The 19002-nt window shown below is 32.1% G+C and overlaps 1 protein-coding gene across 11 annotated transcripts in view; it reads left to right on the forward strand.

Moving 5' to 3' along the window:
• Positions 1–19002, forward strand: part of LOC136979195 (semaphorin-1A-like) — a 264778-nt gene that overhangs the window by 205466 nt on the left and 40310 nt on the right. For 10 of the 11 annotated variants that reach the window (XM_067275130.1, XM_067275131.1, XM_067275128.1 and 7 more), the window contains 6 exons: positions 1836–2008; positions 10398–10494; positions 11242–11287; positions 13271–13333; positions 15483–15590; positions 17390–17477. In XM_067275130.1, coding sequence (XP_067131231.1) covers positions 1861–2008; positions 10398–10494; positions 11242–11287; positions 13271–13333; positions 15483–15590; positions 17390–17477 — 550 coding nt within the window. In that variant the 5' untranslated portion in view covers positions 1836–1860. Of the gene's footprint in view, positions 1–673; positions 1756–1835; positions 2009–10397; positions 10495–11241; positions 11288–13270; positions 13334–15482; positions 15591–17389; positions 17478–19002 lie in introns of those variants that run through there. The other variant, XM_067275132.1, reaches the window with a different exon arrangement.

Here is a 19002-nt window from a genome sequence, read left to right on the forward strand (position 1 = left end):
ACTTGGTATGGTTCGGTCACGCTCGAGTTTTTCTTTTTTATTTTTGAAAAAAATAAGATAATTTTTTAAATAGTAAAAATGCATGTGAATATTTGTCATGTTTTAATAGATGATCGACTAGTTTGGAATTTTGTTTAAGTTGTGACAGCGCCGAGATAACACGTTTGTGCCTATTGGGATGATGCGTGTATGGCACGTTTTTGCGAGTTATAATACGAGAATATTATGCTGTGGACGAAGTTTATGTTTTATGAATATTACAACAACTGCTTTTTTTTTGATAATGTATGAGACTAGAAAAAATAGACGTTCTTCCTAAATAAAGTAAATTTAAAGGGTGGGCTTTTATACATAACGGTTGTTCTAGTTCCATTACTTCGTTGTTGTTTACACACACATAAATTGTGTGTAAACAATAACGAGCTGCTGTATAAGTGTGAATTTCTCACCAAAACAAGACGATAATAAAGTGTAAAAAGTAAACTTTTACTGGAGATTACACGTAAAAACATTAGTCACGATAGACACGTAAATTTCTCACCAATAAAAAACACGAATAAACTTCAAACAGGTGAATTTTATTTCGAAAAAGTCTTCGTGTATCTCACAATATGTTAAATATACAGTAAAAAAAAAAAAAAAAAAGAAATGCTCAAACACTAACAGCAACAAAACTTTTTACTCTAAACGGCATTTATTCGATTTTACTTCGGTTTATTTTAGAAAGTATCTTAGGGAATCCCGATTGTAGAGAAGTAGGTAAAGACCGATGCATAGCATCTGTTCTCGGTGCACGGTTGTTCCTAACTCCTTTCTTAGGCTCTCTCCTATAAGTAGATCCTGTCATGCACGACTGATGTCACGTCTCATTATCTTTAACGATATAGCGAAAAATTCGATGGACAAATAAAGTCTGTGGAGAATAACAAGCTGCAACGGACGGAGCCATTGCTACTTGACAAAATGAATTTCATTTCGTCGGAAAGGCTCGAACATTTTAGTTGCGTTTACATTAGTATGTATCTGTCTTTCTTTCTTTTTAAAGTTCTTTATGTAAGGTTTCTAGGCGTTACGGGTCGCAGAAACAGCAATAAAATGGGAGCGTGGCGTACTCTAGAATGGAACTGGGTCATTTTTGATGGATGTTTGGTAGCATCGTCTCAGGAATTAACAAAAGTTTTTGACTGTTTACACTTCAATCGATTTTTTCTTAGTTAAATGCCATTCGCATCTCAGTTTTTTTTCCGTTTTTGTTTATGCGGCTTTCTCTTTTCATTGTTGTATCTCACTGTTTTACCACAGACTTTCCTCCTCTTTTATTACCAGCATCAGATTTTCGTAGAGCCGCCTCTTATTACAAGACATCATTCTTTCCAGTTTCTTTTTTTCTCTTTTTTTGACTGGGATTCGACTTCCAGCGGTTGCACCTTGAATTATTATGAAAATGCAAATGTGCGGAGCAAGAGCCGGGCCTCCTATAACCGAACTCGCCCTCTGTACACCGCTGTAAGTAAGACCCCATCCTGGGTGGTCGCTGCAGACTTCGAAGGTCAACTACCGACTCGATACAGGTAATTGTGCTAGTGTAGACCGGTTGCGATCGGTGTGGTCCTCATCCCGTCCATACTGCGCATGCAAAACGGAAAACTTAAAAAAAAAAGAGTCCGCTGGGGAGGTAAAGTAACCGTTCTTTAAGCTCCTAGAACTAATCGACCGTCATGGATCTCCTTAACTGAGGGTTCTAAAAGCACACAGGCACGAATATATTTATAAAATTAGACAGAACCCATAATTTCCGGGTTATTAATACAGCTATTTTCTTTAACCTGTTTCAGATCGAGATATGTTGACTGGAAGCAAATGCACCTAATGAAGATGAAACTCGGTTATACCCTAAACAACCACCGATATCTGGTGGTATGTGTGATATTTCTACTTCTGCTAGGAATGCCGATCAACTGCGCCTGGCAAGAACCCATCCTGCCAAAGTTTACTATCACACAATTACGTAAGTACCCTACATTTTCTTCTTATGCATTTTTACTTCTGGAGAGATACCCGCATCGATTTCCGAATCATAGGTGCAACATAGGATTGTTTTTGGTGCGCCTTGGGGTGATAGATCGACTGTGCACCATCGCCTTCGCTTATCGATCCTATCGAGGCTCGAGTCTTAACGAATGTTTACTCGCAGTTTGGACGACTAAATGAAAGCGCAGCCAGTCCCCTTTGTTGACTCCTGTCTTGGTTGCCTCGGATACGCCATTAATTACATCCCCTCCCTCAGGAACGGGTGTTCAACGACCTACGAATTCGTTAATATACGCGACTTAACCAAATTGCTAATGGATTTCCGCATTGTAATTAAAGCTAATTATCTTTTTCTGTTAGGAGACTTATATCGTGCTCAACATCGCCGAATTTTCTTTTTACTGTATGTTGTAAGATAAGTGAATGTGGCACAGTCTAGCCCGATTGATGAGAGTTCAACCTCCTGTTTAACCGTTTCATCCCTTTAAAAGGTAGACATAGGTTTGGGCGCAGCTGGTTTTGATACAGGACCCACTCTGTTAAGTAGTGATGGGTTTTCGTGATGAACTTTTACACACGATAGATGGCCAGAAAACATGACTCATCTGCAGAAATTAATAACTTCCAATTAGCCATCGTTAATGAAGCGGGCTTCCATTAGAGGAGCGTGTTTGTCTTTCTGTAAGTTTTAGTGTAATATTTCCGGTGTAACATGACATACTCTCGTGATTCATCCGAAAATAATGGGAAAAGGTAAGGAAGGTGAGTGTTTTCAGCCAGGAGCCTTTTCACTTTTTTATTCTTTCTTTCCCAGCCTAGGTAATGACTAATGCTAGAAAACCAACACTTCACCTAAAAGACATAAACCATTCGGTCACGTGATTGTTTATCAATTTATTAAACCCGGCCAATGATTAATTCGCTCCCGGGAGAATATTCTAAATTTACTCGACGTTGTCGACGCCACTTCGTCCGAAAGCGGGTGGGCTATCTGGTTGCGGTTTGGGAGAAGAGTCACTGTCGAGGTGACTCACCCATCACCTGGCCGGGCCACGTGCGTCATTTCGTCCTATTCACCTGCTCCCTGGCGTGACCGGTCCCGGATGGACTTAGTCTATATCCTTCGTCCGTAGTACTTCCGGCGGCGATAGGATCACGTGGTTTCCTGTCATGTCCCTTCCCTTATGAGTTGCGTTTCCGGCGTGGTTGTGGCAGCACGCCACAGATTCCCGATTGTAAACCTCAACAATGAATCGTTCAAGGAGGAACATTTGTTTACGGTATAGCTGGCACACACTTGTAATCGTACACTACACTCTTCTCATCCCACAGTACTTTGTTGTTTGCTAGTAATAAAGAAGTTCTAAAATTTTGCAATATTTTTTCTTAGAAGCGATTTTGAAAATGCAACTCTTGTGACACGATTTAGCGAGGTGTCGAGTTTAAAAGTTCAACAGTTCATAAAGATTTTAGATAATTAGTCAATTAGGTTGATGATAAAAATAATAATTAAAAAAAAAAAAATGCGACTAAACTATCGTCACTATTCTCCTACAGCTTTATTACGTAGAACGAGTCCTTTAAAAATGTCATTCACAACCGGTTTGTATGTACTCTTTCACCTTTTAATTATCAGAATTTCCATTTTTTCCCCTGTGTTTTTTCAAGATGGTAGATGAAGATTTTAATCTTAAGAAAAGTGCATCGAGTCGCTTTCTATCGGAAAATAGTAGATACGCCTCTTTCTGGGTATCTTAAGTAGAATTCTTTACTTCCTTTCTGTTGTCAACAACGCCCACAATTAGTGTGCTTCCCATCCGCTCACGATCTTTTATAACAGTGTCGGCCATCTGCCGCTTTCTCCTGCCACAACTAAGCGATCGTTTGCCTCTCCCTTACCAGGATAGATCAATTCTCCCTTTCTCTGGACATCTGGACTCTTGGTCTGTAGCCAAAGCGCATAAAAGAAGGATCTCGCTGCGACGCAAAACTCCCAATTAGAAAGGCTGTGGAAGCTTAAACAAACGGAAGAAATTAGATTTTTTTTCTTCTTGTATTTATCCTCCACCTAACTCTTATTTCCTTCTTTTCTTGATCTTTCCAGGTGGTGCTCGTTATCCTCACTGACAACGGTTGAATAGAACGTTGTGATACGTATCCACCTTCAACTTTCCGTGTCGTTTAACCTTTCCTCCTATTCTTTTAGTCTAGGGGGCATGCAGTACCTTCTGCTGCTTTTCTATAGCCATTTTATTATTCAGAATAATCTTTTAAGGTGTTTTTCATTCTTGAAGTGTATGTATATTCGTTGTTTTTTTGAATACATCAACTGATGCACGAGGTTTGAAGCAGTGGATAGATTTTTAACGTATTATACGATCTAGTGAAGACACGTTAACGGCTAGTGACCCCTTCGGGTTGTGTGTGCTGCCAGCGTATGTTTTGACCGATCGTTCGCAAATTGCCGCCCAAGGAGACAAATTGTCGACATGCACGGAATCGGCAGGTTATTCGTTCCCCGACTGACGAGTCGAACTCTAACGAGTTACGAGACTGGGGTCTTTTAACGCTTAGAGCATTACACTGTGCCTCTAACGACTGGCATTCTCTTGCCCTGGTGTTATTTTGGCTGTGGCCCCAAATCCCCAATCGATCTTCAACTCCTACAAGAGGAACGCGCGTGTTGCAATCGATACTAGCTTCTCGAAGCGTCGCCCTAGCCTTGAGGAGGAGGAGTAGTTCTTGGGAGCACAAAGTGCAAAAGTGACATTCGGGGAAGCAAATAAAGTACAGAATTGACATTTAGGAGCACGGGGGAAGAGCGAAAAGTGGTGTTGGGTCGGTACGAAAGGTGACGATTGTAGAAAGAACGGTGCGAGTTACCGGAGCAAAAAAAATAAAAAATAAAAATAAAGCGTAGGAATTGGAGCGAGCCGCGCAAAAATATAATGTTCTCAAGAATGCACAAGCTTTGACATAACTCGGAAAAAGAGCAAGGGAAAAAAATCTTTTTTTTTCAAGAAACAAACATAAGTAGAAATGTCTTTCTTTGAAGGTAAATTGAGCGAAACGAAATCTCCAACAAAATAAATGATATAAAAAAGTGATCATACCAGAAAACAGGAACTTGAGAGAAATTCGAAAAATGACATTTAAACTTATCAAAAAATAAATAAATAAATAAATAAAATAAATAAATAAACAACAAAAATGTTTTAATGTTCTAATCCCAGTGGTATTTCAGTCATCGCAAAATATGATCCCTTTTCTTTTCCTCTTGCTTCTGGTGATGTTATTCGTGCGATCGGTTGATACTTTTAGTAAGGAAGAGGTCGAGAATTTTGTGACTTTTAAAGGTTCGGATTACTTTCTCTTATCGGAGAAACGGTTTCCATTTTAGGATTACTCCTCTACTTTCCATTCGGTTTTACCAGTATTTATCGTTCTTCCTTTTAAAGTCATTCTTAAGGGACTATATTTCTTCATCCAAAAGTAAGAATTTCATTTCTTCTGAGGGAAATCTAGTATCTACAAAGGACATAACATCCCGCTTTCTCGGATAAAACAGAGGAAATGCGCAATTTCCTTCTCAAAATCTCATTATTAATTATTCTCAAAAGGCAGGAAGACGAAAAGGATCGATACCGTGTAGATTTTTGTATATTTTAGGTTGCCGTCGACCCTCGGGGGTTTAGCTAGACGTTAAGTTTGTTCTCCGGGACTCAATAAATGTTCTTCGTTTGTTTTATAACTGGTTTAACTGCATATGGATCCTTCATTTTATTAATAGCACCAAAGTCCCAATTCTGGACATCTTCCCGCCCTCTTTTTGTACTCATTTTGCCCGCAGGCCGTCCTCGTTCAAGTTTTTTTCACTAGTTTAATCCACGATTTTACTGTTAGATGCAAGGAAGTAAGTCAATCAATCACTCCAGTTCATCGCCGTGATGAGTTTTTAATGTGAAGCAATGATTGTGATGAAGGTCAGTGATTGGAGGCGTAAAATTTTCTAGAAATCAATAAAGAAAAAAGCCTCCAACCGACGAAATCCGGTTGTAATTTTGTTGATTCGTGTGGTTAAAAGTATGGTTTAATGCGAAAATTATACAATGTGAATGGACCTCATTCATTTGGATCGGTCTCTTTGATGAAGGATGGAGAAGTGGAGCGAGGGATGTTGGTCTACTTTACTGTATTAATTCATTCTAAAAGTAGGAAGAAACGTTTTAAAAATCATCTGCTTCTTCCTATCGATCGAAAGGGCTTTTAAAGGCCCTGCAGGGTTTCTGTTAATCGTGGTAGACGAGTCGATCAACCAATAAATAACTACTAACTGACCAGAATCTCTATCTCGCCTCCGCCGAAACGATTCATTGAAAAATAAATTAGAAGATTGAAACGTCGATATTGTTAATAATTATCGATTAAAGATAACGATAAATGAGAAGATAGACGAAAATTGTATTTTAATAGCCAGAAACTTCCCTTAATAGTTAACATTTGGATCAATACTTATATTTTGTAGTTGCCAACTTTGTTTCAATTATTTGTTATCTACAAATAATAATAATAATAATAATAATTTTCAAAGTTTTAATATACAAAATTCAGCATCCAAAACGTCTTTTCGAGTTTTTATTTTTATATTATTAATAGTGACTTATGGATTCAATCTCATCTCGGATTCGAAAGGTAAAAGTACATAAAATATCCTTAGATGTGATCCCCGAAAACCTCTAATGGGATTTCAGTTGTATCCAAACCAGAAAAAATCCTCTGGAAATCTTTACCCACGAGTACTAGACTTATCTTACGTGAATTCCTTCCCAAGAGATGCTCTCTTCGTGATTTGGGAGCGTGTGGAACCGAGTATTCCCTCTTCCCTCTTTGTTACCATTAATCTTAACCTATTTTGATGTATGGTCATTCATATCGAACTGAAATCATAAACCCACAAATTGAATAACACACTCGAATTATATGGTTAAGGCTATTTAGGTTTCCTTTTACCTTTATCTGATACATTTATTTTTATTTTTCAAAAAGGCAAAAGGGAATTAATTTTTTTCCCTCTCTCTCTCTCTTTTCTAAAAACAAAGAATGGAAATATCAACGTTTTGTTTTTACCCTGGAGAGCGCTATTTTTTATATGCGTAAAGTAGCGGCACTTACTTTAATTTTTCTGTAAAATATTATACTTATACAAAATATGCTTTATTATAAAAAGATTTATAAATTTAGTTTGTAAGTTTTTCTAGAAAATAAATTAAAAAAAAATATATCAAAAATTATTTTAAAAAGCATGGACAAAGCAAGTCCCGAAGGAAAGAGTTGGGAGAGGGGGGGAAAACTTAGTTCAAAAAAACTTTATCAGTTTATAAAAGTTTAAAAGTTTTATACACTATTATTATTATTATTATTTTTTGTAGTTTCGTTTCGTTGTTTAAGCTTCCATATTGACAAGACAAATGAAACTGACGGGTTAAAGCCCGGAGCTGGACTCGAACCCGGTCTTTACTCCCCCTAATCACTTCACAAAACTTCAACTTTGTGGCCACCAGGGCCGATGATATCTCGTTTACGATACAAAAATTCCGTATAACAGAAGCGAAGTAAAAAAAAAAAGGAGGAGGAAAAAAAATCCATTCCGGCTATTTTTATAATAAGGTGTATTATATGAAGTGTATCGTAATTTTAGAGATATTGCCCGGAGTAATTATTATAACTGAGAATGTATTAATTACGAGATTTTTCTTATTGTGGGTAATGAATGTACAACAGGTGGATAGAACGACGAACCTATTAGACTAATAACTCGGTTAATTGCCGGCCTTTGATCTTTCCTTTATTAATTGAAGTATGTGACGTAAAATGTCCAGGGAAGTGTCTTTAATAGATTGCTGTTACCAGAAGATTGTCATTGTCGTAGCTTCCATTTTTAAAAATGGAATTAGTTAGCACCAATTTCCTGTATTTATTTTCGATTTCCTTTTTAAACACTTTTTACAATTGACTCCTCTCCTGGTTTTTTTTTGCATTATGATTTAATTTTTATTCCATATTGGTTTCACTTTCTCTTATTTACTTTTGATTAATCTATCGATTAAATTATCTTTTTGGTTTTTAATACTTTATAAAATTTTAATTTAATTTATTTAATAGTTAGATATAATTTATATACATTGAATTTCTTTTTTTTTGAAAATACATTCTTATTTAAATTAGATTTAGTTACGGTTTTTTTTGTAGTTAGAAGTTAAATTTCTAGTTAAAATCAATCTAAATTTTATTTCTTTATTTGAGTTTGATTTCATTTCAAGATTTGTTTTTTAATCTATTCTTTCGTTGAATTAATTTTTTTTTTCGCTTTTCCTTCCATTCAAACGTGTTCGTTGCTTATATTTTGCATAAACCTATCTCTTCCTTTAGTTAAGTTTTTAACTAGAAATGTAACCTTACCTAAATTTAATTCTTTATTTAAGTTCGATTCTCTCTCTATCAAATTTTTACTCTTCTTCCAGATTTAATTTCTTTACTCTTGTTTTTTTTACTGTATGTAACTTCTTAACTCTTCTATATCTAGGATTTATTCCTCATTTTCTTTTCTCGATTTTGATCTTCTTAACGTTTTTCTGTAATTATATTTAACTTTATCTTTTAACTCCTCGTTTATTGTAAGTGTTTAATTAAAAAATTATCTTTTTTATAATTTAAAAGAAAAATTTAATAAACATCCGAACTAAACTTCTTAAAATAGTTTGGATGAAATTAATTCCAGAGTAAAAAAAAAAAAAAAAATAGGAATAAAAAAATAATCTTGGGTCTTCTTAATCGAAGAGGGTCCTTTATCGAAGTTTCGTAATTAAATTTATTTCGTGCCAGACAGATTTAGAAGGTTGTTGATGAAATTGAGTTGGGAGAGGGTGAAGTTTGTTAGAGCCGGGATCGAGTGTGAAGCTCGCTGCAAATACCAAGAATCGTTAGTTTATATCTAAAAGCGATCACTAAAAATTAGGCCAACACGTGCCAGCAGACTTTACTTTAGTAGAGAAGAAAATTTTAAAGCGAACGTAAAAGCAAAAACCACTTAACTTATCCACCGCAAAAGTACACTTGGCTTAATTCGACACGGACCGTACATTATACCCTTTCGACCTAAAACTGTGTAAAGTAATTATTGTGAATCACTCCTCATCGGATATCGAACCGCACTGTGTCTACCTCTCATTCTCTGGACCGTCTAAACTAAGTTCAGAAATATTTAACCACTTCAAATCCCTTGGGGTGCTTGGCTGGGTCTTAATGCGTTTCCTTATCTCCTGTATGTACCCTAGGGACAGATGCACTTGGGTTGTTCACCTTTTTCGCTATCTTTGGTTAATTATTGGTCTTGCTCGAGGTCGGATGATGTTTTTTTGTCTCTCCCACTCTTCACATCCCGTTTCCGCGTTAAAGGGGAGCCGGTTTTTATATCAATGATATCACTCTTACTCCTATTGCTCACTTTCTTCTATTTAATCACTTGTTAGGGAAGGTAATCGAAGATAGGCTTTTATCGAGTGGATATCGAGTGTTTCTTAGTAAATTATCGACATCTTTCGGTATTTAATATAGAGAATTGGAGAGAAAATAGTTTTTTCTTTTTTTTTATGAAGAACGATCCTTCTTAGTTCCTGTAGGAATCGATGGATTTGAAATACTCGAACGTATTCATTTTAATTCGAAAGTATTGAAAGTACTGTACAATTTAGAAAGACTTTTTTTTGCATAATAGGAAACGAAAATTGTAATCTCATCTTTTTAACTTTAAATTATAATTGTACCATGTTCTATTGGAATATTTTAAGAAAATCTGATGCCCAGAAGAGGGTTTGCAACCTCAAAATTAACTCTTATTTGCATTATAATGGTTAAGTTCTCTATACAAATCCTTTACAATCGAAGTTGTTACTCCTGGGTACAGTCGAAATTTGCAAAATGACCAACCCTGGTCCTGTTTAATCGCGTTACACCCTCTAATTCCTGTATTCCCTGTAACACTGGGGAGCACCTAACCACCTATGAGATCCCGATTACTCAAGGCTCTATTGGAAAGTCGGGGGGATGGTTTGTCAGTTGCAAACTTTTCATTGATATATGAAGGTAAATGCAGGAGCTTTTTCCTTGTTGTTTAACTGCAGGAGGTGTATGGGAGGTATCTCTGCCTTGCATATTGTACTGATTACAGTTGTTACAAGTTCGGCATTCCCTTCTTATCTTTAGCAGTTAAAATAATTATCGTATGATTCAAAACTTTGCGAGTGCTCTAGAAATCTGTTTATTTATAATTAAACTCTAGTACATAAATATTTATATAACCTTTGCAGCAGAAGACAGTGTAATGAAATTCGTCGGTAATCAAACTCACGTGGATCACTTCAAATTACTAGAACAAGATGGGGATCACGTATTAATCGGTGCCAGGTAAGTAGAAGTACACCAAAACACTACCACGTTATCCAATTTAACTACCAGTCAGTTAATTTTTTTCTTCCTAGAATTTTATGCTGGTTGGAGATAAAACGAATTGTTTTATTCAGGTTTCTGTTCCTCGTATGGTTTCTGTAGGGATGGATGTACACATGTTTTTTTGTTCTTTACTCTTTTAGCTCTATCTAGTTCTCTCTTTCCCCTCTTCTTTTTTTTTCTATGCGTGAATACATTCTAGAGTTAAAACGTGTAAAATTTAGCATATGGTAGGGAAATTTAGCTTTTTTTCTAAAGTCGCTCTCACGTAAAAATGCCAGAATAACTTTATATGTAGGCTCTTAAACATTTCTATCTGTACGTGTATCATCCATCTTTTGCATTTACGATATTATTTTATTTTACTTTTTTTTCCTTTACACTTTTAAAGATAAATCAACTGCAATCGGGAGTCGATCAACATTTGACTTTCAAAAAATCTATTTCTGGGCATCTCAACCGGGTTTTATGGTTTAGGAACGTTCTGCTTTCTAGGCAATATTTTGTTTATTTTGACTTCTACTATTTACGATGGAAACCATTCGTTTTATTTTCATTACTTTTTGTCTAACCAAAAAATAATCTTATCTTTTCTGTCTTTGTAACAAAATTTAAAAAAATATGTATAATAATAAATAATATAGCAACATCGGAGAATATTTTAAGGGATGTTTTATTAACAAAAGTCTTTTTTTTTTCCGTTAGGAATATCGTTTACAACATTAGCATCGGAACATTACAGGAGAAAAAGGTAAGCAGCTGTTGTAAATTCTTTTTTTCCGTGTTTGTTCCTATCACTTATCTCGTTTTATCGTAACAATACAAGTGGCTTTATCCATCAGTTTTAAGATAAAGTTGCGCCTTTACGCAATTCTTGTGCTTGGGTTGCGAATAGAAGATGGGGGGAATAGAGAGGAGGGGTCGAGATTGAATGATGTCGCCAGCGATAACCAGACACGATTAAGCGACGTCCGATACGGTAAAACGACTTTTCCCCCTCTAACCCTTTACTACCATGCGAGACTAAAACCCTCTCTTATCGCAGCTAGCAAAATTAAACTGGCAATCATCGTTAGTTTTGCGCTGCAGTCCCTTTCTTGTACTGTCGTCTATACCCCATGAATACACAGCACCTCATCAGCCACGGGCACAATGGAGAGAGTACAGAAGCGACTGATTTATTGCTTGCTTTTCTCTCCTTCTGCAGATAGAGGGTCGCCGCGCTGCCGGGGATTTCTCCTATTTTTTTTCCCCCTCCTTTTTATTCTACTTTTTTTTTCTCCGCTTCTCTTTGCAGACGGTGGCTTTCTGAGCTATCGAGAGTTTTACAACGCCTTCGCCTATCTATACAACGGTGAATAACCTTAATTAACAAGATATTTTTTAAAGTTGGCGTCAGGGTTTAGGCATAAATTTAATGTGCCAAATTGTTCAAGTAGCTGCGATAAGTTCAATTTATACAGCTGACTACTTATTGCATATCGACGAAAGTAATGTTGTAGTATACGAAAACATTTATTGGTTAATTAGCATCGGTATTTAAGCCTTGAGCGATAAGAATTGAAAATTGCAGCAATTTTAAACCGCGTACTTCATTGTGCAACGTCATATTAAACCCGTACGGAGCGTGTACATCTTGCTACATAGCAGTGAAAACAAAAATATGGCGGTAATATTTTCCGAAAACCAAGAATTACGCAATATTTTTCCATTTTACTCCAGGAAAACATTTAGGTCAAGCGTCTGAAGAACGTAAACAAGCCCCTCCGAGTGCATTGGACGACTGTCCACCCTCCAGTTGCGTGGTTTGCACCTAGAGTTGCCGTGCAACGGATCCAGTTACTATATATCAGGACGTTGGCGGCTCTCGCAATCGTAGCGTTATCAATCAAGCTCCATTTGATCAATAGGATAATACATTTATTTTTTTGAAAATTACACACAAGCTAGAATTTTAAGAGTTTATCCGTCTTGTAATGCTTGAATTATACGTAAAGCAAGATGACTTAAGAGAAGCGTGTGAACAACGGATCTTAAGTTTCCCTCTGAATTAATTAGATTAAACAGATAACCTTCCTTTGTATTTTGTACACCCTTTACAAATTCATTGATTGTCAGACAATCTCTATTATATCTTTATGTTCCGGCTATAATATAATTACATTCTATTCTTGATCATATGTTTTAGAGAACTTTACTATTTGATCCATTAAAATAATACTTTTTTGTATGTATATTTAATTTAATTTTTCTTACATGCCTCATTGATTTTTTTCTCTCTTCACTCCCTATTTTTTATCCATTTCTTTTTTTCTTCTTCCATACCTCAATTTTCTTCCTTTACGCTCCTGTTTACTTACACTTTTTTCAGTCCTTACATCTCACTTTGCTATTCTCCTGTTTCCTCTTTTTGTCTTTGTTCCTCTAAATCACAGTTAAGCAGATTATTATGATTGCATCCATCAATAGAGATAGGAACAATGCTGAATGTGTATTACATTTAAACCGATGCTTTATATAGTCTGTCATGGGATTATGCTTCTTCTGTTCATCACAAGAATGTTGATGGACTAAAAGAAACATCTGCATTATATATACACAAAAAAGAAGTGCAAATGAAAGTGTTTTTGGGGACAAATTCTTGCACATGGATGTAATGACTGTTTTCTTTGTATATTGATATTAGAAATTTTATTTGAAGTTTAATTTTTTTCGTGTTTGTTTTTTCTTTTAGAGATTGGAATGGTATGCGGGTGAAAATGACATTAATATGTGTAAAGTTAAAGGAAAATCAGAGGTAGGTATGATATTTTAAATAAATCTTTTATGCAGTTTTAATTCTGTTATTGTATTCCATCACAAATTTTAAACAATTGATAGAAAATGTGTTATCGTGGCTTTGTCTTACATTAATTTTTAAAATAAAATTTTGTGGTAGACTTGTCAATACCAATAAGAATTTCCACTTAAATTTATACATCAAGTAGTTCCCTAACTTCAAATTTTCCTTTTCCTCATTTATAACATATTAGAATATATCATGAATTGCCATGTTGTTATAATTCTATAGGATTTTCGTGTTTATAAACTAACGAACTGTAAATAGATCTTCCATTTTATGCATCAGTTGATCTATTTAGAGCAAAGTACAGTAGTAGTAAGCATGCCTACACCTGATTTCTAATAACACGTTTATGCTCCACTGATTGGAAACAGTGAAGCGAAATTCAAGACAATTGTGCCATTGTTTGCATTTGCATTGTACTCAACATGTAAATGGGAGTATTTGCTGAAATGTTTGCTATTTATCATAATCATCTTTTTCTCCTTCCCTGTTTTGGTGTTTATTATCATCATTTTTTGTGCCTTGCACGTCCATACTTGAATCCGTGTCTTATCAGAGTTACCCTGCTTTGCGTTTCTCCTCCGTGCCTTATCTCCCCCAGTTTGCTTGTCCTACTATTTATATACACAAGCATACACGTGACAAGTCGTTAGCCACATCTCTCCATCCTCTTTCTGGTTTATCTTTCGTCTCCATGTTTTAACATTTCCGTTAGTTGTTTTTTCTTAACAGCTCAAACCTTTCTTATATATTTTCTTGTGTTACTTTAGATCTTTAATATGAACACATTGTCTAAATTGCAATATTTCATTTCAGTCTTTTCTTATTCTACGAAAACTAAATTTTGAGTGAAAAAATAAAATTTTTGAATTTTGAAGCAGGTGTTAATTTATACTATTTTGTAATGTAAAACATGAAAAATTTTAATTTTGAAAGGTGCAAAAGGCAAAAGTAAGAGTTGATTATGTAGATACAAATCTCATGCCATAATTAATCAAGATGCAAACAAGTTATTTACCATATATTTCTATATTTTAACACCATAAAAGTATAGATAAATGATAACTGTTGGTGTAGCCATTAAAAATTTTTCATGTGAAATGTGTGCAACTATCTACTGTTTTTTTAATTTAAATAATGTAGCGTATTTAATAAAATATTTAATGAAAAATATATCTACCTGTATTACAAATACCCGTATAGTTTATCATTCATAATAGTTATTTGTGTTTCTGTATACAAAAATATTTGTTGATGTTTTCATCTTTTTGTTTTTTGACTATATTAACAATGATCATATAGTATAAATTTTGATAAAATTGGTAACTATTTTACTAACAGAAAAAAAAATTTAAGTGTGAATTTATTTTTGAAACTTGAATTTAACAATTTATTAATTTCTATTCAACTTACATTTTTTTGTTTTGCAGTATTTTTTTTTATCCTGTACACAATTTTTTAAAAATATCTTAGATAGCCTTATTTATACACAAGTATCTAATGCGTACTTTAAACTAATTGACTCATAATTTGTTTAAAAATTTTTTAGAATCACTTTACAAGTTTTTAGTTTCAGTAATTGTGTGAAAATTTCTATTTAATCTACTATTTGAAAAATTATTTTAAGTAAAAATTTGTGTGCACTTAATTAATTTAGTAGCAGTTGCAATTGGATCGTATTTCATTTCTTTGAGAAATATTTTAAATTAAGTTTTCATTACATTTTCAATTCTCTCATGTTTATTTGCAAGAGGTTTGTAAACATGGCAGCAATCGTACAAGTAATAAGTGTCTGTGTGCAATTAAGTCACTGAAAGGTATCTTTCTCAATAGTATAGTATAGAATGGGTTAGCTGCAGGGAAATAATACATACTATGTGATTACACAAATCAAGATATCACTTTTATTCAGCTTTTGGATATTTGTCAGATGGAATCAACATATTACTTAACAATGAAAGAAATTTAGATTAATATGTTAGTATTATATTATTTCTTTTACATTGCATTTATACAGATAAGGAGAGTAGTTTTTTTTAATCATTATTTCAAGAAACTTTAAATAAATGATTTATAATAATATAATTATATTTTGATACAGGATGAATGCCAAAATTACATTCGTGTTCTTGCAAAAATATCGGAGGATACTATTCTTGTATGTGGCACTAATGCCTTCAAACCACTATGTAGGCATTACAAGCAAGGAGTAAGTTAAACTTATTATTTATTTTGATAAAAGACTTTTATATATAAGGTTTATTGATGTAATTTAGAATTAAGAATATATATATTTTTTAAATTCAAACTTTGTACTTTATAGAAGTCTTTCTGTAAAATTTGATAACCATTTTGAAAAATACTTCTATAAAGAAAGGAGTTTAGGTCTTGATATAAAGTAAGGACTTTCGATTTTAATAATAGCAAAAGAGTCAATAGTGACATCAGATGAGTTTTGTTAATATATCTTTTGCATATTTACATACACATATTTTTAATAATAATTTTCTTATTTGTATATAAATGTATAAGATAACACAGCAAATTTAATAAAGTAAAAATTACATATTAAAGTTTTTATGTTACTTCAGTTTTATTTTAAAATCAGAATTTTAACCAAAAAAATTGCTCTTTATATCTGAAAAATGAATTTCATGATTTTAGCAAATATTTTAACTGATAAATTGAATATTTTATTCTAAAATATTAAATATGTATGTATATAAAAAAATGTAAAAGTATGTCTTCTGATATAATATAAATTAAAAAAAAAAAACATTTGACATTGTTTAATACATAAAATTTCCCAAAATTCCACTTTAAATTGAAACTTTTTGATTAATAATAATAATAGTTTATTTTAAGTGAATAAACAAGTTCAGTATTGTTATAGTTCATATAAATTAAATATTGACTCTATTTGTCTTTAGACTTTTAATAAATATTTATCTATATAATCTACATCATTATGTAACTTTACATATAATGATTAAAATTAGAAGTCATTAGCTTGTTTGTAATTAAAGACAAGATACATAATATTCATTTTAGAAAATTCTAAAACTAATGATATTTATGATTGATTAAATTTTTAAAGAAAATTGCCGTATCATTACAGAATTTTATGAATAATTAAAGTAATGTATTAGTGCATAGTTTGTTAACATAATATGTTTTAAATGTTTTATATAACCTTTTATTTATATAAATTTTGTGAAGATCTTTGGCATTACGTTTTATTTAAATCCCAGACAGTGGATAAAAATATAAATTAAAAACTTTCGATAAACATTATAAAAATAATTTATTGTGTTTATTTTTCTTCAGTGAATAAAATGCTTATCTTTAATTATTTGGTGTATCATAATAAATAGTAATAGAGATAAAATATGTAAATATTGCTATTTAATAAAATTTTGAGTCTTATTTGTTCTATATTATCTTATAAGTCTTCTTAAAAAAAATAAAATTTTAAAATATATTCAGAATATATAGTATTTCTGACAATAATTTTTTTCTCTGTATCTGTGGGTTAGTTTTATCACAATGTAAAAATTTTATTCTAAAGACAAAATATTTGCAAAAATAAAACTAATTTTTAAAAATTTTTAATTTGTTTATTCAAAATAATATGATTTAGAAGCCATACATACATTAGAATTTAATAATATTGCCACATAAAAAAAAATAGTAAATTCAGTTTTTCTACCAGAAAAATGTACTATCAGACTTTATTGAAAATTGTTGTACTTCCTTCAGAAACGATGATTGCATGTAATTGCGTAACATAATTTAATCTGAAATGCAAAGAATGACATTAATGAAAGTCAAATGAATGGTTATTCACATCCTTTGTATTGCTTCAAGAACTGCAACAAAAGTAAAAAAGCAGTTTTTTTTTTTTTTAATGGCATTGAAATTTCACTATACATCACTATCATATATTGTATTAACTTGAAAGATATTATGAATGTTCATTTTAAACTAAATTTATTATTTCTAATTTAGGCGACAGATTATAAAAAGATAAAAGAAAATTCTGGAGAGGGACTGTGTCCCTATGACCCATCTCACAACAGTACTGCAATATTTGCAGGTAAATTATGAAATTTTATTATTTATTATTATTATTAAGAATTTTATATTGAATAAATTTTAAAGAAGTGCTTCATAACAAAAGATCAGATTGAAAATAATTATACTTTTGTTTAATTATAAATGAAATTAAACAAATCTGAAACAATAGAGCACATTATATTCACCTTCCATTGTTTCCTTTCATAGGATAACTTTGAATAAATACCCAGATTAATCTTTTCCATTATTTGATACTCTGTTGTTAATACCTTTCTTTCAGTTCCCATGGGATGGCGGAATAGAATTTAATACTCTGACATTTATTACTTGCATGGATACAAACATTTCATTAATGTTTTTAATATTTATGAAAGTTACTAAATTTACTTTAAAGGATGGAATAATAGTCACTGTTATTAGGAAAAACGTAGACAAAAAATGACTGAAAAATTTTACATTTATAATCGTCATTATGATCAGAGTCGAATATCATAGAACATATTAATTATTACTACGAAAAAAAAAACTTGTATTATTTTAATGTGAAAATTGATCTTTTGGAAATTCATACACACAAATTTCATATTGTTTTATGCAAATTAAGTTTAGTATAGACAAATATAGTACAATTCTATATTTATAATTAATTTGAAAATATAGTCTCTATTTAATTTGATTTTCTCACCAGTGTTTAATAAAATAATAATTGAATATATAAATATTGATAATTCTAGTTGTTATATTAGCATATTGTTGAATGTTTTGTGTTGTAATCATATATTTTAACATAGATTTTAGGAAATTTAATACAAATTTTAATAATTTTAACCTTATTTTAACTTCATCTAGTTTTAAATTTAAAAAGAATATTTAAAATTTATATACTTATTTTATAGAATGTAATTTAATATGTATTTTTAATTTTAGTTCCTTATATAGAATTGTTTTTAATTTTACATAAAATTTGTAAAATTTATTTATGAAGCAAGCAACTGTTATATTATTCTGGCTTCCTAAATTGAACTTTGTTTACATAGAACACCAAGTTAGTTTTAATTTCACTTTAGTTATTGTCTGATGTTTCGTCAAAACACTTCAGATAGAGCAGAGTTCAAAAGTTGTCAGCAATTGATATTTTGCATATCTGTTGTCACGATACCAAAGTCTTATCATCAGCATTATAATTGTTTTGCTGTATTGCAGAAAACATTTTGTAATTATACAATAAAGTTATATCAGAAGTTTGATATTGGAAAAGAAATTGTATTACGAAAAGTATTTAATAAAATTTATTACACCTTAAATAAAAATAAGGAATAGTATTTCAAGTCATAATTATCAGGAAAAATGAATTTTCCATATTTAACAAATGACCTTTTAATGAACTTTTTTAAATAAAAAGTGTGATAATGTAGACAATTAATATATGATTTTCCCGACATCTTTGTTTGCATGATTTTAATTTGATACTGTGTTTTTAGGATTTATGTTGAATTTAATTAAGTAAACTATAAATATAACAAATATCTTTCTAACTTAGGACA

The sequence above is a fragment of the Centruroides vittatus genome, unplaced genomic scaffold (genome assembly GCF_030686945.1).
Source record: "Centruroides vittatus isolate TY-2023 unplaced genomic scaffold, ASM3068694v2 contig_595, whole genome shotgun sequence".
NCBI classification, from domain to species: Eukaryota; Metazoa; Arthropoda; class Arachnida; order Scorpiones; family Buthidae; genus Centruroides; species Centruroides vittatus.